The 24,656-nt window shown below is 42.6% G+C and overlaps 1 protein-coding gene and 1 non-coding gene across 2 annotated transcripts in view; both read left to right on the forward strand.

Moving 5' to 3' along the window:
* The window catches only part of RPGRIP1 (RPGR interacting protein 1), a 37,392-nt gene extending 12,779 nt beyond the window's left edge, over positions 1-24,613 (forward strand). The window contains 5 exon segments of the mRNA XM_070426183.1: positions 475-572; positions 11,041-11,233; positions 17,465-17,549; positions 21,157-21,287; positions 24,470-24,613. Of these exon segments, the coding sequence (XP_070282284.1) occupies positions 475-572; positions 11,041-11,233; positions 17,465-17,549; positions 21,157-21,287; positions 24,470-24,582 (620 nt within the window). The 3' untranslated portion in view covers positions 24,583-24,613.
* On the forward strand, positions 257-403 carry LOC139001364 (small nucleolar RNA SNORA4). The gene has a single exon (XR_011469962.1). It is a non-coding gene; the product is annotated as a small nucleolar RNA SNORA4 (small nucleolar RNA).
* Positions 24,614-24,656: the final 43 nt, after the last annotated feature.

Consider the following 24,656-nt stretch of genomic DNA (forward strand, 5'->3'; position numbering starts at 1 on the left):
GTAGAGTAATCTTGATTGTAGGTCCTTGTTTTTCATCACTTTGAATAATTCTTGCCACTCCCTTCTGGCCTGCAAAGTTTCTGTCGAGAAATCAGCTGACAGTCATATGGGTACTCCTTTGTAGGTAACTAACTGCTTTTCTCTTGCTGCCTTTAAGATTCTCTCTATGTCTTTAACCTTTGACATTTTAATTATAATGTGTCTTGATGTGGGCCTCTGGGTTCATCTTGCTTTGGACTCTCTATGCTTCCTGGACATGTCAGTGGTTGAGTATTGACACAGGAAGGTTTTATTTTTTAATAACCTTTACCAACTTGGGCTATTTGGGAGAATAAAAAAGACCACACTCTATAGAAGGCTGTATCACTAAGCAAATAGCTCACTACTATTTGTGGCCTACATTACATAGAAAATAAAAAAAGAAAAAAAAGTTAAGCATATAGTTCACAACCTGGCAATTCTCTTCCTTAGCAGATAAAGAATCCTGTGAACCAGCTTCTGAGGTCAGTGAAGCACAAACTACAGACAGTGACGACATAGTGACAGCCATATCTCAGAAATGTCCGAAGGCAGTAAGTATGCTGGGTGATCATTGAGTGGGTGGCAAGACGGTAAATTATGACAGCTAGTATGCTTAATGACCAGGCATGTGAAGTTCAAGTCTAGTTGTTTTTTAAAAATATATTTTATTGATTTTTTACAGAGAGGAAAGGAAAGGAATAGAGAGTCAGAAACTTCAATGAGAGAGAAGCATTGATCAGCTGCCTCCTGCACATCCCCGGGGATGTGCCTGCAACTAAGGTACATGCCCTTGACAGGAATTGAACCTGGGACCCTTCAGTCCCCAGGCCGACACTCTATCCAGTGAGCCAAACCGGTCAGGGCTCAAGTCTAGTTTTAATGATCCTGGTGGGGAATTTAAGTTATTCAGTTAAGTATACATTGAGAGTAAATAGAACTCTGTTGATGCAGTCAGATGAAAGGATCGTTTTTCCTGATGTGATGTGAATGAGGAGTTGCTTCCACACTTCTCTCTCCTGTTTGAATCCCTTGCCTGCCTTCTTCATTGTGTGGGCCGAGCCAACTCAGCCAAAGGTTCGAAAGCCTGACTGCAGGCGGCAAAATGATGAAGAAATGACAAAGAGAATAAGCTGGGTCTAGATGGATTTTCCTGTGCCTGGCTGAGGCCACAGAGAGATCCAGAGGCAAGCTGAGCCTTTATTTAATAGCCAGAGGTAAACAAGTTAGTGGTCACCATAATTATAATGTTCTTGTGAGTTTCACTTGTTTTGGCAGCACTTGCACTTCCCACAGCCCATTAGCTACCTAGAAAGGATCTAGGGAGTGTCATAAGGTCAAGCCTAATTATGCTAAGAGGACTGTGCCCTCTAAGCTGGGATTTGTTTGTGGCTTTGCCAACAGGTCAGTCCGAGGCTTAACCCTATAGCCGCGCCCTACAATTGTGTAGTTGTGATTCACCCCCAGCCTGCGTGAGGCCCCTTCCTTTAACTCCACCAGAGGAGAGCCGGTTTACTTGGGGAGGTGGAGGCTGAGAGAGAGGAAGAGGTTCTTCCTGGGAGGGCTCAGAGGGCTCATCCCGTTTCTGAAGTTTCTGACCCAACCTTTAAAACCTGTCATTACAATTAGCTATTCAACATTTCAGTCTCTTCGGGAACTCAGTGAGGATACACATGCGCAACAATCATTGTGTTAGAATCTTGTGGTTTATACATGAGGTAGAAAACAATCACTCTCTTGAGCCACTAGAGTGCTCCCTGGCAGGTTTGTAGGTGCTCAGTGAACAGTTGTTGAATGAGTGACTGAATGAAAGATGACAATCTCATTGAGGATTAGGAACTTCATTAGAAACAGTAAAGTATAGGTGACTTAGAATCAAGGGAGTAGATTATGTGATATAAACTCTAAGGCTTTCAAGAATCCAGAAAAAGGAAATTTACAAAAATTTACAAAAATTTACAAAATTTCTGACCTCTACAAGAGGTCAGGAAACTTACTTGAAAGTCAGACCTGTACTGAGGATTTGCAGGGAAATGAAGGATACTGGAGTGGGGAGAAACAACTCAAAGTCTGTAGACTTAAACAGTGAATATGGCAAGTAGTTAAGTTTATCTGTTTATTGAACTTTTATCTGTCATATCTTTTTTAGACATTGTGTAATTAATGTCTTGAGAAATGTTTATAAGACAGATCAGAGCCATTGAATGTTAGAGCTAGACATCGACATCTTAGAGATAATAAAGGGGAACACAATTAAGTGATGTGTCTGGGATTACAGAGCTCGTTAGTGAAGGAGCCAGAACTCCAGTCAAGGTTTCTAAACCATGCCACCTCAGATCAACACAAAAAGCAGCCAGCTGGTCAGCACATTTTTGAACTACAAGGTAGACAGATTACATTGAAATATTACTCTAAATTAAACGCTGCTAAATTAATCTCCTTTTAGAAAATCTTTGTGTACCCAAAAATGTTACTTGAGAAACTAAATATAAAAACAGCCTACTTGGCAAGAAAAAAATTAGTGTTATTATTATCAAATTAAATTTACAACATAGATATATATGATTGTATATATGTCTGCTCAATCATGATTATATTTCAAAATAGCTAGACATAAAAGATTGAGTTGAAGGCCCAGATTTAATACTTGAACTCTGCCACTCTTCTGCCTGGAGTCAGCCCAGGTAGCAGACGAGGAAAAGAGTGTAGTTTAAGAGCATGGAGATTTGGTTCATGCAGAAGTGGTTTAGAGCCTGCTCTGCTGCTGAAATTTCTGCAATGTTGGGGGAGTTATTTAACCTGGATTAGGCTTTGTTTCCTCATCTGTAAAGCATTAATATTAAGTATGCCTCCTTTATAGTGATGAGGCAAGATTTAAAGAAGGTGATGTGTAGTAATAGTTCAGTACAATGCCTGAGAGAAATTAAGCACTGAATGATAGGGATGATGATGATGATGATGATGATGTCAGTAGTCTATTCTCTCTGAAATATCCTAGTTCTCAAGGGTAAGCTTTTATAATCTGAGGAGGTCCCTACAAAGAAGGACTAGGCCCTGAGGGGAGGGGATTAAAACAGGAGTGTCATTTCTCTTCTGCCTGACAGGTCAATTGAGGAGTAGGTTGAACAATACAACCTAAATAAGACCCTTTCAAAATGCCCCCCAATATATTTTTATTGATTTTAGAGAGGGAAGGAGAGAGAGGGAGACAGAGAGACAGAAACATCAATGGTGAGAGAGAATCACTGATCCGCTGCCTCCTGCACATCCCACACTGGGAATGAAGCTCACAACTAGGGCTTGTGCCCTGACCAGGAATTGAATCATGACTCCTGGTTCATAGGTCAATGCTGAACCACTGAGCCATGTTGGCTGGGCCCCTTTTACACTTCTAAAGAAGTGAAACAATGGCAATACATATGGATCTTTGAGAGCCTTTCTTAGACTCCAGAATTAGGACAGTTCCTGTGTTCACAGGATTGGTATGGTACCAGTATAACTGGACAATCAATGAGTCCATGCTGCCTGTCACTACTTGAGCCAATTAAGCAGAGACAGGGTTGAATCATATATGAGCATTTATTCCAATACTGCTGGCAATCCCCCAATAAATCAGCTGCTTATATAGAGTAGGACAAAGATTACATGGGGAAGTAGGGATTATGGGCATGGGGAAGTAGGCTATGCAGGCTGGGGTGGGACTCCATTGTTTGGGCAACCAGGTTGTTAATCTTTCCATGATAACAGGCAGTTCTTGAATGAGAATGGACCACATTTAAAGGTTGACTCCCAGGTCCAAGGTTGACTCCCAGGTCCCAGGGGCACACAACTCCCAGCCAGGTCAGAATGTCCTTTCTTTAACCAATACAAGGCAATCCTGGTTAACAGAGCATGATTGATATTTCCCATAACCATAGCTAGTCCCCCATATTCTATCTTTGTCCCTAACGCCAGCACAATCTTCCTAAAGGCCCTCTGTACTTATCTTCTCCCTAAGACTCCCCAAGAAATGATCTCAATGCCCTAACCGGTGTGGCTCAGTGGATAGAGCGCCGGCCTGCGGACTGAAAGGTCCCAGGTTGGATTCCGGTCAAGGGCATGTACCTTGGTTGCGGACACATCCCCAGTAGGAGGTGTGCAGGAGGCAGCTGATCGATGTTTCTCTCTCATCGGTGTTTCTAACTCTCTACCCCTCTCCCTTCCTCTCTGTAAAAAATCAATAAAAATAAAAAATAAAAAAAAGGAAATGATCTCAATCCAAACGTGGTTTCCTCCAGATGAAGTCCCATTCCTGGTCCCAGAAAGCAGTCTCCCACACTGAGTGGACCATAGAAAACGTTTCCCTCCCCGTCCTGACAGCTGCTAATGAGAAGGGAACAATCATTTACATTTGCTCCATGGCCTTGGTTACTGTCTTTTAGCTGTAGTGTGTATCAAAAACCTCCAAGTTTATTCTCTTTCCTTATACTCTTAATTTCAGGTGTGGAGGATGTCCTGACCCCTTATATATGCTAGCCAATTAATTTCAGTAACTCTGTCCCCCCCTCCCCCCAGCAATATTAGCTATCACACCTGAACTAATAAACTGAGGGGAACTGCCTATCTGACACTAATGCTGGCTGCATAACTAACTGCTCTTAGGTTTCTGCCAGCAAATTCAAATGAGTTAGTATATACAGTGGTTAGTGTGATTTAATATTACTAATTGCATATATTTTCTTCTGTTCAGTCCCAATAAAATTATATAATGGAACTAGCTCATGTAAAGGATTCTGGGTCAAATTAAAATATGGAGCCATATCTTAGTCAATTTGGGCTGCTATAATGAAATAGCAGAGACTGGGTGGCTTATAAAGATCAGGATGCCAGCCTGGTCAGATTTTGGCGAGGATCCTCTTCCATGTAGCAGGCTGTCAACTTCTTATTGTATCTTCACAAGGCAGAAGGAGAATGAGCTAGCTCTGACCTCTTCCTATAAGGGCACTAATCCCATTCATGAGGGCTCCACCCTTGTGACCTAATTATCTCCCAAAAGCTCTATCTCCAAATACCATCATCACATTGGGATTAGGGTTTTGTATGTTTTTTGTTAATCCTTACCCAAGGGTATTTTTTTCCATTGATTTTTTTTTTTAGAGAGAGTGGAAGGGAGGGGAGGGAAGGGAAGGGAAGGGAGAGAGAAAGAGAGAGAAGGAAAGGAAAGAGGGAAAAACACCAGTATGAGAGAGTCACAATGACTGGTTGCCTCCTGCATGCACTCTGACCCAGGCCAGGAACTAGAACTTGAAACTCAGGATGTGCCCTTGATCAGAAATCAAACCCGAGACCCTTCCATGCACAGGCCAACATTCTAACCACTGAATTATGCCAGCCAGGGCAGGATTAGGGTTTTTATATATGACTTAAAAATATATATATATTTCAGAGAGGAAGGGAGAGGGAGAGAGACAGGAGCATCAGTGATGAGAGAGAACCATTGATTGGCTGCCTCCTGCAGGCCCCACACTGGGGATTGAGCCCACAACCAGGCATGTGCCCTGACCAGGAATCAAACTCTGACCTTCTGGTTCATAGGTTGATGCTCAATCACTGAACCACACAAGCTGGGCTTAATATTGAGGTGGTACATCCATAACAAACCATATAAAATTATCATTTTTATAGATTAAAATGTTGTGTTTCATATGGTTCTATCTAATAGAAATGAATAAAGCCTTCATATGTAACTGGCTCAAATGTTAATCTTATTCATCCTCCTAATTCACCTTTGTTATCAGAATAAATTTGATGTAGTGTGCATAAATATGGGTTTCTGATCATCTGCTATAGGTTTATTTGCAAGTTAAAAAATTTATTAAATTACACAAGTAAGGTAAGAATACATTTTTCCTTTAAAACTAGAATATTGTAGCCGAAACCGGTTTGGCTCAGTGGATAGAGCGTCGGCCTGTGGACTGGGGGGTCCCGGGTTCGATTCCGGTCAAGGGCATGTACCTGGGTTGCGGGCATATCCCCAGTGGGAGATGTGCGGGAGGCGGCTGGTCGATGTTTCTCTCTCATCGATGTTTCTGGCTCTCTATCTCTCTCCCTTCCTCTCTGTGAGAAATCAATGAAATATATTTAAAAAAAAAAACACCTAGAATATTATAGATAAAGCTAAATCTCTTTTGACCACTACTTATAATCCCTGCTGCTTCTTCTGCCCCCCCACCCCTGCAAAGAAAATTATTGTTTTGAACTTGGGGTGTATCTTTTCAGATCTTAAAGGGCTTTAGCATTCATATTGCTCTGTTTGTCTTTATGCTTTCAAATAAATGACATTAAACTGTACATATTATTGTTTTAAAAAACTATTTATTTGAAATAATTATAGATTTACAAACAGTTGCAAAAATATGTACAGGGAGGTGCCATATACTTTTCACTCAGTTTCCCCCATTTTTTTATGCATATTATTCTGAAACTTGCATTTTCCAATCAGTAGTGTTTGGTAGTCTGTCCATATTTAGTTTTTCTATTTAATTTCTCTTAAATACTGATTAGTATGCCATTAAATTAATATGTGACCTTTTACTTAGGCCTCCATGTATAATGCTGCTTGAGCTTTTATGCTATGAGCTTGGTATTCATTAACTCACCAAATCCTCACAGTAGCTGTCATTGTTCACTCCTTCCACAAGTAATGTGGCGTGCCTAAGTATTTGCCAGGCTCTGTTTTTTCCCTAGAAAATGTTTAGCAGCTTTAGTCATATAGCCCCAAAGTGGAAGCATCAATGTATTGATCAGTAAGAGTATGAATAAACAAACTGTGGTAGATTCCCATAATGTGGCCAGGCTCTCTTCACACAAAATGATGAATAAGACAGAACTGGTCCCTTCCCTTTTTTTTTTTTTTTTTTAATCTACATTTTTTATTGATTTCAGAGAGGAAGGGAGAGGGAGAGACAGATAGAAATGTCAATGATGAGAGAGAATCATTGATTGGCTGCCTCTAGCACGCCCCACACTGGGGATCAAGCCTGCAACTTGAGCATGTGCCTTGACCAGGAATCGAACCATGATCTCCTGGTTCCTAGGTCAATGCTCAACCACCGAGCCACACCGGCTGGAACCCCATGTTGTTCCTTATGGCTAGTTGAATAATTAAAATGACAGGAGAAAATCATGTATTAATATATACGCACACCCTTTGTAATAATTTAAGCAATAAAAAAATTAAAAATATATATATATATATATATATACGCACAGCAAAAAAATATATATATATGCACAGGAAATTCACATAAGCATGAAAATTCTAAAACAGTAAGGCAGAATAAGGTGTGTATGTCCTTCTGGATTAAGGAGGAGGTAACAGTCTGGGAGTTGAAAGAGAAATGGGGCAATTCACAGTGAGCTGAAAAGAGTTACTGTTTAGTAAACAAATGTTTGCTGGGCCATCTAGAGACAAGGGATCAGAGAGAGGACTTTGATCCAAAGGGGCCTGCTAGGTTCCTCTCTATCTACCATGCTAGTTCATGTTGTACTGTGGTCATCTATGGTGGTAGTTCTTCTTGGGACAGGCCTTCTGCAGGTGGTCTGCAGGTGAACGGTGACGCTGAGATGAGTTCAGCAAGCAGGATTGAGCCAAGAGAAGCAGAGGGCTACCGCTCGCTCGGGCCAGTGGCAAAACCTCCAAGGCTCTCATGGCTTTTATTTGGGGAGTACAGCAAGTAACAATGGAGTACAGCAAGTGACAATGGTAAACAGGCATGCCTATGAGATCATCTGAGCTAAGTTATACATTAAACTATTAATTTCCTATATTATACAAAGACCCTTTCAACCTGCAGCAGTGCACCCTCCTTTGAACTTTCCATGTCCTCATGGACCCAAGGAAACTCTGCCGCAGAACAATAAATCCTGCGTGCAAGACCTTGTTCTGACGTGGCCCGCTTGCAGACCCCTGCCTTTTCTTGGCAGAACGTCCTCTTCTAGTTAACGTCATTCCACTTGACCGGCTACACCTTCTATCTCAAATGCTTTTAGATATTTTGCGGGGGGAGGTCAATAATTCTTCCTGAGTCTTTTTTTTTTTTTTTTTTTTTTTTAAAATACATCTTTATTGATTTCAGAGAGGAAGGGAGAGGGAAAGAGAGATAGAAACATCAATGATGAGAGAGAATCATTGATTGGCTGCCTCCTGCACATCCCCCACTGGGGATAGAGCCCGCAACCCAGGCATGTGCCCTTGGCTGGAATCGAACCTGGGACCCCTCAGTCCGCAGGCCAACGCTCTATCTACTGAGCCAAACCAGCTAGGGCCTGAGTCTTTTTTTTTTTTAATTAAATGTATGGGGTGACATTGGTTAATAGGAGCATATAGGCTTCAGGTGTAGATTTCTATGATACAAGATCTGTATATTGCACTGCCCGTCCACCACCCAAAGTAAATCTTCCATCACCATATATTAGGCTCCCTTCACTCCCCACCCACCAACTTCCCTCTGCAACCACCACACTGTTGTTTGTGTGCACAAGTTTCAGTTATATTTCCCACATACTGTTACCGAAAGAGGGGCCTGGTCCTTAGGGGGTTGGCTTAGGACCAGTTGGTAGTGTGTGGGTTCTTGACTTCATGCAGAAAAATAGTTCAGGTGAATTTTAGAGCATGTTTATTAAAGCTGGGGACAGGGAGGGAAAGAGAGAGAGAGAGAAGAGGGAGATGAGAGAGATGAGAGAGAAAAGCATTGATAGGCTGCCTCCTGCACGCACCCCAACAAGGGATCAAACACGCAACCTGGCTATGTGCCCTGACGGGGAATCTAGCCCGCCACCTTCTGGTGTACTGGACAACACTTCAACCAACTGGCCACACTGGCCAAGGCTGATCCCTTCCTTCTTGAATCTTACCTTCTACTGAGGGAAAACAAATATCAATCAGCGAAGAAATAAGCCAGATATTTGCTGATTCTAAATACTATGAAGAAAATAAATAGGCCCAGCTGGCATGGCTCAGTGGTTGAGTGTTGACCTATGAATCCAGAGATCAAGGTTCAATTCCCGATCAGGGAACATGCCTGCGTTGCGGGCTCAACCCCACTGTGGGGCATGCAGGAGGCAGCTGATCGGTGATTCTTTCTCATCATTGATGTTTCTATCTCTCCCCCTCCCTTCATCTCTAAAATTACGAAAAATGTATTTTCAAATATGTATATTTTTTGAAAAAGAAAACAAATAAGGTGACAATAATAGATTGCAATGAGTGGGGTTGAGTTAGGTAAGGCCACAGTGAGGAAAGACTGCTCTGAGGCGGAGACATTTGAACTGAAGCCAGGCTTTGTAAATGAGCCTTGAGAGAAACAAATGACCATAACTGGCTTTTAAAGAATTTGCCTTCTGATCTGTATCTGTACTGAGCAACTGTACCGGGACCTTGTCACTTTCATTTCTGTGCCACCAGTTACCTACAGTAAAGGGGGGAGGGGGGTGGCGTAGTAACAGCCTTATTCACATGTATCTCTGTGCACTTGCCAAATGCTTTAGTGAGACAGATTCCTGTGAGTGGAACGGCTGGTTTTAAAAGGAATTGTGCAGCCCTGACCAGTTTGGCTCAGTGGCTAGAGCGTTGGCCTGTGGACTGAAGAGTCCCAGGTTCGATTCCGGTCAAGGGCATGTACCTTGGTTGCGGGCACCTCCCCAGTAGGGGGTGTGCAGGAGGCAGCTGATCGATGTTTCTAACTCTCTATCCCTCTCCCTTCCTCTCTGTAAAAAATCAATAAAAAATATATTTAAAAAAAATAAAAAATAAAAGGAATTGTGCACTTGAAAATTTCACGCCTGCCACAAAATTATCACCTCCGCCCCCCCCAATTATACCAATTTGTACTCGCACACTACAGTGGCCTCTTTCTCACAGTGTTACCAACAATATTCCCCCACCATTCTCAGTCCCTAACTTTAATGAAATAAGAGTGTTTGTAAGGGAAGAAGTCAAAACTAATTTTGAAAATTACTTAGGTCTAAGTGCATGGAGAGGAAACAACGTAGGGGCATGCTAAATGCTGGGACTGAAGAGGTTAGAGAAACAGACGCGTGGCCCTAGACCTCGCGGAGCTTACAGTCCACGAAGTGCTCTCCAACAGAATTACAACGTGAGCTACAAATGCAATTAAAATTTCTCTAGTGGCCACATTAAAAGTGTAAAAAGAAACAAGTAAAATTTTTGAAGAGATAAATTTAAAAATATATTTTATTTAACCTAAATATCCGAAGTATTATTATTTCAACGCCAAGCCAAGAGAAAAAAAAATATTGAGGTAGCTTATATTCATTTTTTTAAATTCAAAGTCCCATGTGAATTTTACAATGATAGAAAATTCCAATTCAAAAAATAACACATTTAGATGTCAACTTTAAAAAAAAAAAAATCCCAATTCAGATTAGGCACATGTGGTGAATGGCTATCGTGTTATAGGCCATAACTCTAATGCAATGCTTTTTAACTGTGAGCTGGCATCCATTACCGGGTAATGTAATCATGGGGGCGGGGGAGTGGGGTAGGGGGCAGTCCCAGCCAGCACTATGACGACGACAACAACAAAAAGCCCAGTAGGCAGCTCCTTGCTATAGTGGCTGAAACAGCTATTAAATCTCCAATATCAGTCAGCAGGTCTCCTAGGAGCTAATCAGGAAAATGCGGGATTGGTTTTCATCTAGAAAGTTGAAGAAAAGCTATCTGCTCAGGAAGTTTCTTGATTCTTTCTGTATGTGGAGATGGCTGAGGAAGGCTGGTCTGAGAACAGGATTCACTGGACCAGGAGACAAAACGACTGGATTCTCGTACCAATTTCCCCCACATTAGCTGGGACAACCCAGTCATGGTGTCTCAGTGCCAGTATTACCGACAAATTGATTCTCAAGGAGGAATACACGAGACTGAGTGTGCCTGTGCTTGACAGAGAGTAATGTGTTAATTAAGTGGAGTATATACTCGGAGCACCACTAACCTACAGGAAATGAATGTCTTTTTCTTATCAGGATTCAGAGAAGATGTGCATTGAAATTGTCAGCCTGGCCTTCTACTCAGAAGCTGAAGTGATGTCTGATGAGAACATAAAACAGGTGTATGTGGAGTACAAGTTCCACGATCTACCCTTGTCAGAGACCGAGACGCCCGTGTCCCTGAGGAAACCGAGGGCAGGAGAAGAGATCCACTTCCACTTTAGCAAGGGTGAGGCAGCCCCGCAGTCCGCGGGGAGAGCGGGCCGACCGACGTTTAGGCTGAGGGGCGGAACTACTCTGGACTTCTGATGGGGCGGATCCAACCCTTTCTCTTTTATTTATCAAAACTAGAGGCCCGGTGCACAAAAATTTGTGCACTCGGGGAGGAAGGGGGGGTCCCTCAGCCCGGCCTGTGCCCTCTCGCAGTCTGGGACCCCTTGGGAGATAACGACCTGCTGGCTTAGGCCTGCTCCTGGGTGGCAGAGGGCAGGCCCAGTCCCTAGGTGCAGCCCCTGGTCGGGCTCAGAGCAGGGCTGATTGGGGAGTTGGGGCACCGCCCCCTGTCATGCACAGAGCAGGGCGGATTGGGAGGTTGTGATGCCACCCTCAGTCACGCTCAGGGTAGGGCTGATTGGGGGGTTGGGGCACCGCCCCCTATCACACTCAAGACAGGGTCAATGGGGAGGTTGCGGCACCACCCCCTGTGATGCACAGAGCAGGGCCAATCAGGGGGTTGGGGTGCTGCCCCCTGTCACTCACAGAGCAGGGCCAATCAGGGGGTTGGTGCACTGCCCCCCCCCCCCATCACGCACAGAGCAGGGCCCATCAGGGGGTTGGGGAGCTCCCCCCTCTCATGCACAGAGCAGGGCCCATCAGGGGGTTGGGGAGCTCCCCCGTCACGCACAGAGTAGGGCCGATAGGGGAGTTAGGGCACCGCCCCCTGTCACACACAGAGCAGGGCAGATCAGGGGGCTGGGGCGCCACCACTGTCACACTCAGGGCAGGGCTGATGGGGAGGTTATGGCTCTACCCCGTCACAGACAGAGCAGGGCCCGTGGGGGTGGGGGGCGCCACCCCCTGTCACACACAGAGCAGGGCCGATCAGGGGGTTGGGATGCCACACCCTGTCACACACAGAGTCGCAGGGCGATCAGGGGGTTTGGGCGCTGCACCCTGTCATGCTGATCTGGTGCCAGGAGACCTCTCGGCTCCGCTGATCCCAGTGCTGGGAGGTATATTACCCTTTTACTATATAGGATAGAGGCCTGGGGGCCAGCTGGTTTGCCCTGAAGGGTGTCCTGGATCAGGGTGAGGTCCCCACTGGGGTGCCTGGCCAGCCTGGATGGGGGGATGATGGCTGTTTGCAGCTGGTCACACACCCTTCAGGGTGGGGGTCCCCACTGGGTGCCTGGCCAGTCTGGGTGAGGGGCTGAGGGCTGCTTTCAGGCTGGCGGTTTTGACTGAAGCTCCCAACCACTCCTTTTTTTCTTTTCTTTTTTTTTCTTCTGGGCCAGCTTTAGCTCTGGCTCTAGCTCTGAGGCTTCCGCTGCTGGTTTGTTTGCCATTCTATAATCGAAACAATGTATAACTTCAGCTCTGACATCCAGGCCTATATTTGTTACAAAGTTTCAAACTGCCAGCTCAGATGCCTGCAAGGCAGGCGGGGTACGTTGGAGTCCGCAGTCATGGGAGACAGCCTCATGTTCGCTTCCAGCTGCCTGGCTGCCGGCCGCCATCTTGGCTGACAGTTAATTTGCATAAGGATATGCTGATTAGCCAATGGGAAGGGTAGCGGTTGTATGCCAATTACCATTTTTCTCTTTTATTAGTGTAGATAGTATATGCATGTGGTTTGAAAATATCAGATAGCCTTAAAAAGGTTTTGAAGTAAAAGTAAACAGTCCTTTGCCCCTCCCCTTCTCCCAAAATCACTCCAGTGCCCCTTCTGTCATCCCTCAGTCCACTGTACCACTTTCCCCTTGTCTGTTATTTCCTCTGTTATTTAACTCCGTGTTTCTAAGTAATGTTTTATTGCAATTTCCTGATTCACCAACTTTAGAGATTATCTGCTGAGTTTCTATCATAGAACATAAAATTGCTTTCACACCACACCCATGTTCACTTCCCCCCTTAGATGGATCACAATTTTTATTTAATCTAATCAAATTGTATCTATTATTATAGATATGTAAATATTAATTCTTACAGAGCCAAGGAGATTAGTACACCATGATATTTCCTTTCTTGTTTACATTTTTTGCTTGCCTCAATTTAAAAAAAATGTTTTTACTGAATTCAGAGAGGAACAGAGAGGGAGAGAGAGATCGAAATATCAATGATGAGAGAGAATAATTGATTGCTGCCTCCTGCACACTCCACAATGGGGATGGAGCCCGCAACCTGGCATGTGCCCTGACCAAATCAAACCGTGACCTCCTAGATCCTAGGTCAACGCTCTATTCACTGAGCCATGCCGGCCTGTCTGAAAACTTTTTTTTGGGGGGGGGGGTGAAAACATTTTTTAAAAATGTTTTAAAATTCATTTTTAGAGAGAGAAGAAGGGAGAAGGGAGAGAGAAACATAAATGTGAGTGAAACATCCATTAGCTGCCTCCTGCATGCCCCCCAGTAAGGATCAAGGCCCATCCTGAACTGGCAACCTTTCAGCGCACGGGCTGATGCCCAACCCACTGAGCCACAACGGCCAGGGCTGAAAACATTCTTATTGAGAATTTCAAAGCTTTTGGTCCATGGTTCTCTAGATTCAGGCCAGGAGTGAAATCTGTTTATGAAAACTATCCCCTTCCTCCCCAGAAGTTTTTAACATTTTCTCTTTATTGCTAGTGTTCTTAAATTGCAGTAATGTGCATATTTTTTTCTTTAATTGTTCTGGCCATATTGTGGGCTATTTCAATCTGGAAGCTCATAACTTTTAGTCCTGGGAAATATCATTGCATTTCTTTGATAATTTTGTCTCTAACATTTTCTTATTTTTTTTTTTTAGTAGAATTTTGATCTTCCACATTAGTCCTCTAATTTTGTAATTTTCCTACTAATCTTACCTCTGTTTTTTCTTTCTTTCTTTTTTTTTTTTTCTTTTTTTTTTTTTTAATTAAATCTTTATTGTTCAGATTATTACATTTGTTCCTCTTTTTTCCCCCCATAACTCCCCTCCTTCCAGCTCCCACCCCACCCTCCACCCTCACTCCCCACCCACTGTGTTCATCCATAGGTGCATGATTTTTGTCCAGTCACTTCCCGCATCTCTCACACCCCTTTTCCCCCCAAGAATAGTCAGTCTATTCCCTTTCTATGTCCCTGATTCTATTATAATCACCAGTTCATTCTGTACATCAGGTTATTTATTCACTTGATTCTTAGATTCATTTGTTGATAGATGCATGTTTGTTGTTCATAATTTGTATCTTTACCTTTTTCTTCTTCTTCCTCTTCTTAAAGGATACCTTTCAGCATTTCATATAATACTGGTTTGGCGGTGATGAACTCCTTTAGCTTTTCCTTATCTGTGAAGCTCTTTATCTGACCTTCAATTCTGAATGATAGCTTTGCTGGATAAAGTAATCTTGGTTGTAGGTTCTTGGTATTCAGCACTTTGAATATTTCTTGCCATTCCCTTCTGGCCTGCAAAGTTTCTGTTGAGAAATCAGCTGACAGTCGTATGGGTATTCCCTTGTAGGTAATTGAGCCTCTTTCTCTTGCTGCTTTTAAGATTTTCTCTTTGTCTTTTGCTCTTGGCATTTTAATGATGATGTGTCTTGGTGTGGTCCTCTTTGGATTCCTTTTGTTTGGGGTTCTCTGCGCTTCTTGGACCTGTAAGTCCATTTCTTTCACCAGGTGGGGGAAGTTTTCTGCCATTATTTCTTGAAATAGGTTTTCAATATCTTGCTGTCTCTCATCTTCTGGCACTCCAATGACTCTGATATTAGTCCGCTTAAAGCTGTCCCAGAGGCTCCTTACACTATCTTCACACTTTCGGATTCTTTTTTCATTTTGCTTTTCCAATTGGGTGTTTTTTGTTGAATCTTTTGTTTGATTATTGTACTCCTCTGGTCTGCTATTGGGTATAATATTCTTTATTTCAGTCCGTGTATGCTTACTTTCTAATTTCTTTATCGTAGCATCGAGGGTCTCATTAGTTTTCGTGAGGCTCTGCACAAATTTATGGCAAGCCCTCAAAATTGCGATTCTTAGCTCCATATCCTCCATTTCTGTCATTTTTTTTGTCTCCGCATCTTTTATGCTTTCTTGGTGCACCCCCTTGTGGTCTCTGTGCGCAGTCTTGTTCTAGCCAAGCCTTAATTGTTGTAGTTAACACTAGAGGGATTTGACCCCCAGGCCGACTGGCTATAGGAATCAGCTGTATGGAAAACGTCTGCCTTCTGGGGAGGCGCTAATCCAGCCTTTGCCTGAGGCGATCGGCAAATGGCTGTGCGCAGGGTTTGGGCGGGGCGGGCTCAACAGGGCGGGCGGAGGGAGCAGTTATGGCCACGCTCAGTCCCGTTCCCAGAGGCTCTGCTTCTCAGAACCCCGGCAGCCGCTGCAAACTTCGGAGAGAAAGCTGCCCTCAGGTTCCAACTGATGCCGGATAATCCCGCTTCTCCCGTTTGAGTCTGGGTCCCTAGAGACTCGCCCGGATCTGGAGCCCAGAGTCTGAGACTCACTCCCGACCAAAAACGACAACCGCGCCCTCAGCCACCAGCCCGCTTTGCGCGAGCACCTCGGTACCTTTGTATTTTCCACACTGCGCCGCCTCTGAGCCTCGATTTGCTGTTCTCTTTCCTTCTAGTTGTAGAGTCTCTCTTCAGCCAGCCTTCCTGTGGTTCTGGGGGATGTCCGTTCAGTCTTTTAGTTGTATTTTTGAAATGGTTGTTTGCGGCAGCGGTCTCCGGTGTTTACCTACGCCGCCATCTTGGTCTCCGAGCTTTGTTTTTTCTTTCTTTCAATTTTTGGGAGATATCCTTCATTTTATCTTCCAGTCATTGACTATATACTTTAAATTTCTAAGTGCTATTTCTTGTTTTCTATACCATTAAAAAAATAAAAGCATATCCTCTCTTTATAACATACCAGGTAGAAGTTTATTTCTCACTGTGTTAAATGATTTCAGAGGTGGGCAGTTCAGGACTGAGGCTCCATGATACCATCAAGGTCCAAACTTCTATCTTGCCTTCCCACCATCCAAGTGTCTGTCTTGCATCCTTTCAGTTGCTCAGTTACACTATGGTCCTTAATGGCCGCAGGGGAAAGGAAGAATGCCCCCTTCTGAGCCTATTCCGCAGGTTCCATGCGACATAATGGCTAGCACTTAATCATGTGGCCAACCCTAGCTACAGTAGAGGCTGGAAAACACAGGTCAGTTTATTGGAGACTGCAGCATTCTTATACGAAAATGAGGAGGGAGGGAGAAAGGGATGTTGAAACAAGCATTTTAAGTTGAACTGCCACAAAACCCACATCTCTAGGTGCCCCCCAAAAAGTGCCTCCTAGAATTCTTCACTGGTGAAGTGGTAAGGGCACATCTATCTTGCCATGTGGCAGAATAACTTTCACTGTAGATTGTAAGGCTTCCTTTATATCAGAGATTGACTTGCCAGCAGTGGTTCTCGGGTGACACACCCCGAAACCAGAGAGGAGGGAGACCGATTCCTCATGGGGCCGTGAGATTCCACCTTTTGGCCGTGGGTTATGTTGTTGCTGGGGCACTGTCGGCCCCGAATCTGGTTTACTGCACACTTGCGTTTGTGTTCCACACCCTGTACGACAGCAACTTTGCAGAGTGCCCTCTTGCACTCTGGGACCCGTTGGGGGATGTGGGAGAGCCGGTTTCAGCCTGATCCCTGCAGGCCAGGCTGAGGGACCCACCTGCCGGAGGGACTTCGAGCCACAGAGCCACCCCAGGTGCCACCCCAGGTGCGGCTGGTCGGGGAGGGGCTGCAGGAGGTTGGCTCCAGGGCATGTCAGGCCCATTTCACCCAGTCCCGCCCCACCCACCACCTTCTAATTAATTTCTTTTCAATGTGCACGAATCTGTGCATATTACATACCAGGTCACTAGTATGTAAATAATAGGTGTGGCCCAGCCAGTATAGCTCCGCAGTCGAGCGGAGACTCATGAACCAAGACTCGCTAGTTGATTCCAGGTCAGGTTGCAGGCTCAATCCCCAGGAGGGGGCGTGCAAGGAGGCAGCAGATTGATGATGTTTCTCTCTCAAGGATGTTTCTTTCCCTCTTTCTTCCTTTCTCTCCAAAAAATCAACTAAAAAATATTTTAAATAAATAATAGGCATGGCTGGGTTCAATAAAACTTTACAAAACTGGGTGGCCAGTCCATGGGCCCTACTTTTCCAACCCCTGTTTTATATGTACCACTTATGAAAATCTTGGTGCCCAAATAGCAAAGGGTATGATTCCTTGTTCTTTTCCCTCTTACCCTAATATAGTGATAGACCTGGACCGCCTGGAGCAAAAAGGCCGAAGGCAATTTCTGTTCGACATGCTGAATGGACAAGGTCCTGAGCAAGGACGGTAAGCATTTACTCTCCACTTTGAAATAAAGGAGATATTCACCCGAGAATCTAAGAGTTCTAGTTTGGTTTTGTGCTGATATTGAATACGTTAACTACTTCTTTTAGCGAAACATCCATTAGCTGCCTCCTGCATGCCCCCCAGTAAGGATCAAGGCCCCATGAATTGATTTACCCTTAATGAATTTCTCATCTACTTGAGTCTAATTGATTTACCCTTAATGAATTTCTCATCTACTTGAGTCCAATTTATGTTCATGGCTAACTATCTGATAAAATATATAATCTTGTAGATTTAGTTCACTTCCCATGCCATACCAGCTCCTACGTGCGTTTTTGTGTGTGGGGTTGTTTTGTGTGTATGTGTGTGTGTGTGTGTGTGTGTGTGTTTTAGGCAGCAATTTACTTAATACTGACAGTACCCTGTATGGAATGGGCAAATGCTTCAATATTTTGAGATAATTAGATTCATTTTGCATAAACACAGTACCATTACTACCTTACCAAATATTATGGCGTTATAATATTAATTTTGTTTGATTTTAAATATTTATTTGCAGGAAATACTTTGATATAACTGAAGTAAATTCTAGATCTACTATAAGTTTTAGGAAAGCCAATCGTCATTATTCCTGTCGTCTGAGCAGGTCTCCTTTTAGAGGTTCCAGATGAAACATATGGGATATACCTATACTTAAAAAATTATTCATTGTTTAGCTGAAATTTGAAATTCAAATTTAAGTAAGCATATGTTTGGGGTTTCTTTCTTTTCTTTTCTTTTGCAAAATCTGCCAACCCTAATTCCTTAATGTGTATGTGGGTAAGAAATAAGATAGGGCCAGTGTTTTATTACTTATCTAAAAGCCCAATACATTTATTTAATTTGCATTTACTTTGTCTCCAGTTAGTCATAGAGAGACCTGAGAAAGGAGGCAGCTGAAATAAAGAGTGAATCTGACTTCAGTATCACAATGGACTTTCGAAATAGATAAAAGCTTACTGATAACTTTTGGGAATGAAAAGTGATTTGGTTGTTTCTGCATTCATGTTAAATTTAGCTTTTTCTTTTCTTCTTTCTCTCAGCATTCCTAGAGCTCTCTTTTCCTTTACTTCCTTATACGGGTCACACTTTTTTCTTTCCTTTTTGCAACCTTCTACTCAATTTCAGAGTTCAGTTTATTTTTACTTTCTTTTGCCAATATGGTACAAGGGACAGAACATTGTCTTTGTAATCAGACAGACCTGGTTTTGAATCCTGACTCTTCCACTTACTATGATCTCTAAGTTATTACTTAACTTGAAGGCTACTGTGAGCATAAAATTGAAATAACATCATTTACCTAAAGCACTTGGTATTGTGTCCAGCATACAGTAATGACAGTTACCATCCCTTTCCTGGGAAAATTGGGATGGGGGAGTTGGTATTATCCCTTGCAGTTTTGAAGTTCTCAGTAACCATACAGAAACATAACCACAAATGAATATTGCTTACTGCGCTAAAAATGTATCATTTTCAGAATTCTTCTTTCAGCTTAGTTATCTTTAGGTGTAATTTTAAGAGCTTGAATTTTTAGTCCTATGCTTGTTCCCTTAGTACTATTAGCCACCAATGTTTGCTTTTTAAAAAATACATATTTTTATTAATTTCAGAGAGGAAGAGAGAAGGAGAGAGATAGAAACATCAATGATGAGAAAGAACCATTGATCAGCTGCCTCCTGCACGCCTCATACTGGGGACTGAGCCCGCAACCAGGGCATATGCCCTGACTGGGAATCGAACCATGATCACCTGGCTCATAGGTCGATGCTCAACCACTGAACCACGCTGGCTGGGCCAATGTTTGCTTTTAAAAATATATAGAATTATGCCCTGGCCGGTGTGGCTCAGTTGGGTTGAGTGTCGTTCCATGCACGTAAAGGTCATTGGTTCAACTTAGGCCAGGGCACACACCCAGGTTTCAGATTTGATCCCTGGTGGGGAGGCAACTGATCAATGTTTCTCTCTCACATCAATGTTTCTCTTTCTCTCTCTCCTTCTTCCTCCCTGTCTTTCTAAAATCAATAAAAACATTAAAGAGAAGCACAGGATCATGAAGTGTCCAGAATAGGCAAATCGAGAGACAGAAAGTAGATCAGTAGTCGCCATGAGCTGAGGGGGAGGGCAATAGAGAATGACTGCTTAATGGGTACAGGAGTTTTTGAGGGGGCGATGAACATGACCTGGAATTAGATAGTGGTGATGGTTGCACAAGATTGTGATGATACTAAGAAATACTGAATTGCACACTTTAAAATGGTTAAAACAATGAATTTATGGTCCTTGAGTTTTTCTCCAAGAATTTAGTAGGTACCAGTCTCTGGAACTCAATTATCATTTTTGGCTAGGCTAAGTCAAGGTAGTAATAATTGTTGACTGTTTATCCTGGCTGAGTGGCTCAGTTGGTTGGAGTATCGTTTCGTATACCAAAAGGTCACTGGTTTGATTCTGGGTCAAGGCACATACCTAGGATGCAGGTTTAGTCCCTGGTGGGGTGTACAAGAGGCAACCAATCGATGTTTCTCTCCCCCTCTCTCTCCCTTCCTCTCTCTAAAGTCTATACTAGTAAACATATCCTTGGGTGAGGATTAAGAAATAATAATTGTTGACTGCTCACTGCTTGTGAGGCACAGTGCTGTGTGCTTTATAGTGTCATCTTTCAAGATGTACAGCTCTAAGGAATACACATTTTATATTCATTTTGCAATTCTGTATTTCTTCTGTGTCCTTTACTATGCTCAGGCTTGGTACCCAACTTTTATTTAGAAATTGAAAAACTTTTCTTCTAACTGCTCCTGTTTATTGGTTTTTGTGCAACTCCTCCACTGCCCATATCAAATCTTTCATCAAAATTGTAAACCAGCCCTAGCCAGTTTGGCTCAGTGGATAGAGTGTTGGCTTGCGAACTGAGGAGTCACGGGTTCGATTCCGGTAGAGGGCACATGCCTGGGTTGTGGGCTCAATCCCTCGTGGGGGGTGTGCTGGAGGCAGCCGATCGATGATTCTCTCTCATCATTGATGTTTCTATCTCTTTCTATTCCTCTCCCTTCCTCTCTAAAATCAATAAAGATATATTTTTTAAAAAATTCTAAGCCATCTTTCAAGGAATTATATCTCAACGGTTTTGAGACAACTTGATCAATTACATTATCTTGAGTCTTATAGTTCCCTCTTCTCAAGGCCAGCTGTTAAACTTTTTAATATACTTTTAAAAATCCTCACCTGCAGATATCTCTTTAATGATATTTTTTAGAGGGAGAGGAAAGGAGAGAGAAAAACACACACACATGATGCCAGAGAGAAACATTGATCAGTTTCCAACTGAATTGGGGATTGAAGCTGCAACCTAGGCTGGGAATTGAACCGGCAACCTTTTGGTGTACAGGATGATGCTCCGATCAACTGAGCAAGCTGACCAGGACCCAGCTGTTACTTTAAATTATACCAATTCCTCACTCTTTTGCTGTTGTAATTAGACATTGTCTAATTTATGATTACTTTTAGCCTTTTTTTTTTTTTAAGCCTTATGGTATCAGCAGTGCTCAATTAAATGTACTTTTCCCCTCCTCAGTTTAAAGTTCACAGTGGTAAGTGATCCTATGGATGAGGAAAAGAATGAATGTCAAGAAGTAGGATATGCATATCTGAAACTGTGGCAGATCATGGAATCAGGAAGAGACATTATAGAGCAAAAGCTAGACAGTGAGTAATCAATTTTTGTGCTCCTCAGTTCCATTTATTTCTGAGCAAGTCATCGTAATAATGAATACTTTTCCTGTTTTACCTTCAATACACAATTACTGTTACAAAGTTTATGAGACAAATTGGATCAAAATCCCTATAGCTCTACTTACTTCTAGATCAAGCCTGAGCGTAGTCAGTTGTCGACTTTATTTTTTAAAATTTTTATACCTTTCTGTCGATTTTAGTTCATATACCTCTTGATTATTAGAATCTACTATGATTCTCCAATGTTTGAGATAGGAAGTTTGAAAAGACAAGTTCTTTTAATTTTAATCAAATTTAAACGCCAGAATTTCTGACCTCTCTGAAGCATATGAAGTTTGTAAAGGCAGCTAATACCCCTTCTCTTTTAATGCCTTATCATGCACCCAGTTTCTTAGACACCAACTTTCTACTTCCCTCACCTCTCACAATATTGGTGACCAAGTCTTATCCATTCTACTTCAGAAGTGTCTTGACTACATTACAACTGCTATACTAGTTTTCTGAACTGGTCTTCCCGTCACTGGTTTCTTCAACCCATATCCATCTACTGCAGTGTTTCTATACATTTGCTAACCACATTCTTCTTAAATCTGTTTTTAAGACTCGTTGCTATAAGGCCAACGCGTCTTAACAATATTTGCATTTTAATGCCTTTAGGTGGGCCTGTCCAGTCCTCTGTTCCCTGTTACCGTATACAGCTGGGACTTCACACATTTACCTTAGCTGCTAGGCTGTAGTAGGCATTTACTATTCACCAGACTAATGGTTTTTGAACTTCCTGTCATAACCCATTAGTGGATGGTGAAATTAAATTAGTAAGTCAGATTTTGAAGACAAAGACACACACCAGAAAACTGTAGAAAAGGAGATATCAGAGTACATTGCACAGAGTAAATATCTTGTGAAACTAGGCTTATGTACATGTTTGAGTCATGATATAAACTTTTTACTAATTATAAGAAATTTTGAGCAGAACTCTTCAGACCAAGGGTTACAAAGTTCAAACTTTCACTGGTAGACAAGATTCTTCATTATATTCCACTAGTTAACTGTAATATTGGGCAAATTATTTAACCACTCTGTGCTTATTTCAACTACTGGAAAAATAGTTCCTATTTCATAGAGTTGTCATGAGGATTAAGGGAGTTCTTAAGTGAAGGATTAAGGAAAGTGCTTAGGACATGGCAAGTGCCCTCTGTTAGCTGTTTCCAACTGTCACTCCCAATTTCTATTCCTGTCCCATTTCCTTCACGTGCCATACTCTTCCTGACCTCCTTGCCCTTTGCACATTAAGGGACATGCTCTAGAGCAGTGGTTCTCAACCTTGCTAATGCCGCGACCCTTTAATACAGTTCCTCATGTTGTGGTGACCCGCAACCAAAAAATTATTTTCATTGCTACTTCATAACTATAATTTTGCTACTGTTATGAATCATAATGTAAATATCTGATATGCAGGATGTATTTTCATTGTTACAAATTGAACATAATTAAAGCAGTGATTAATCACAAAAACAATATGTAATTATATATGTGTTTTCCGATGGTCTTAGGCGACCCCTTGTGAAAGGGTTGTTCGACCCCCAAAGGGGTCGCGACCCACAGGTTGAGAACCACTGCTCTAGAGCTTTTTCTAGTGACTTCAAAAATCCCTAAAGCCAATGAATGTTTCTCAATTTTTTTAACAATAAAAAATTTATAGTAATTTCCTTTTTATTGCCTCCCTTCCATTCAGGCTTCAAAACTCTGTAGCTATATATTCTATCACTTCAAAACTCAGCTCCTTGAAATATTTGCTTGAATGGTCAGGCCACAATAACTTTTTATTTTAGCGCCTCCTATCTTCCTCAATTAAGATGAAGTTTCTATCCAAACACTTTGCTCTTACCAATTTTCCTTATCGCCAAATCCAATTGGTTTTCTTAGTCATCCTACTAGACCCCTGGTCGGCAACCTGCGGCTCTTTAGCCCCTTGAGTGTGGCTCTTCCACAAAATACCGACTTCTGCGCATGGGCCACGAAGTTTCAATCGCACTGTATGTGCACGCTCGCACGTGGTAGTTTGTGGAAGAGCCACACTCAAGGGGCCAAAGAGCCGCATGTGGCTCGCGAGCTGCAGTTTGCCGACCACTGTACTAGACCTTTCTCATTCTCGTTTTTAAACTCTTCTCCCTTGGTTTTTAGGCCAGTTTGACTGTCCATATCACTCCCTAGGGGATCCTTGTTTATCTTGCAGGTTCCTCATCCTGAGTTTGAATGGTGGGTTCCCCTGGTTCAATTCTTGGCCTTTTTTCTTCATATACCCTTTTCCTACATGCTTGCATCCACTCTTAGGATTTTAATTAGAACCTAGAAATGATCTCAGATCTAGGTTTCTAGACCAGATTTTTAATACAATTTAGCTTACAGCAAACTAAGTCACTACTTGTATGCCCTTAGTACAGCCCCACCCCCACTACAACCTTGTACCTTATGTTCCCTCTTACCCAAATAAGAATGGTCATCTTTGATTCCAACCTTCTTCTCACTCCCAACATTCAATCACAAAATTCTATTTTACCTCTTTAAATATTCTGAATGTCCCCATCTTCATACCCTCATTGTTGTACATCAGACCCCTTCATTTCTCCCCTGAATTAGTGAAACAGCCCAACTACCCTTCCTGATGTATTTGTATCCCCTTTGAATATATTACCCAATAATGGAGTTACTTTTCTAGAACCCAATTAAAAACTGTCACTAATAACTACAGTGAAAACCAAATTACTTTCAAGACAAATTAAGACCTTTTATGATCTGGCCCCTGCTTATCTGCATAGCCTTCATTTCTGCCACTCCTTGCAATTTTCTAAACTTCTCATGTTCTCATGTCTTGGCATAAGCTTAGGTATCTTTTACTTTTTTAAAAAGACTCAGTTTAGGGACTGTCTTCAGAAAGCCTTTTCCAATTTCTCCATCCTGATTAGGTGCCACTTCTGTGTTCCCAAAGCACCTTGTTTGCATCATAGCACTTACCGCACTGTAACTGTTTTCCTTTGTCTTCCATTCAGCTGAGTCCCCCTCAGAAATGAAGTAACTTAGTGCCCCTGGCACCCAATGTTTGTTAATGGAATGCTGCTGCTGCCTGACTCACTTTCTTTTTCCTTTCCCAACAGTTGTTAGCCCTACAGACCAGGCTACCCCAATAGGAAGTCTGAAGGTGTCCCTTCAAGCTGTTGCTGCCTTCCATGCTATTCACAAGGAGATGACCGAAGATTTGTTTTCGTGATAGAACAAGGGCTATTCCATTCTAAACTCTGTGAGGGAACCATAGTAAAAAAGTCTCTTATAAAGTAACTTGCT

This window comes from Myotis yumanensis, unplaced genomic scaffold, assembly GCF_028538775.1.
Source record: "Myotis yumanensis isolate MYYU_CA2020_CCGP unplaced genomic scaffold, mMyoYum1.0.hap1 SCAF_1, whole genome shotgun sequence".
NCBI classification, from domain to species: domain Eukaryota; kingdom Metazoa; phylum Chordata; class Mammalia; order Chiroptera; family Vespertilionidae; genus Myotis; species Myotis yumanensis.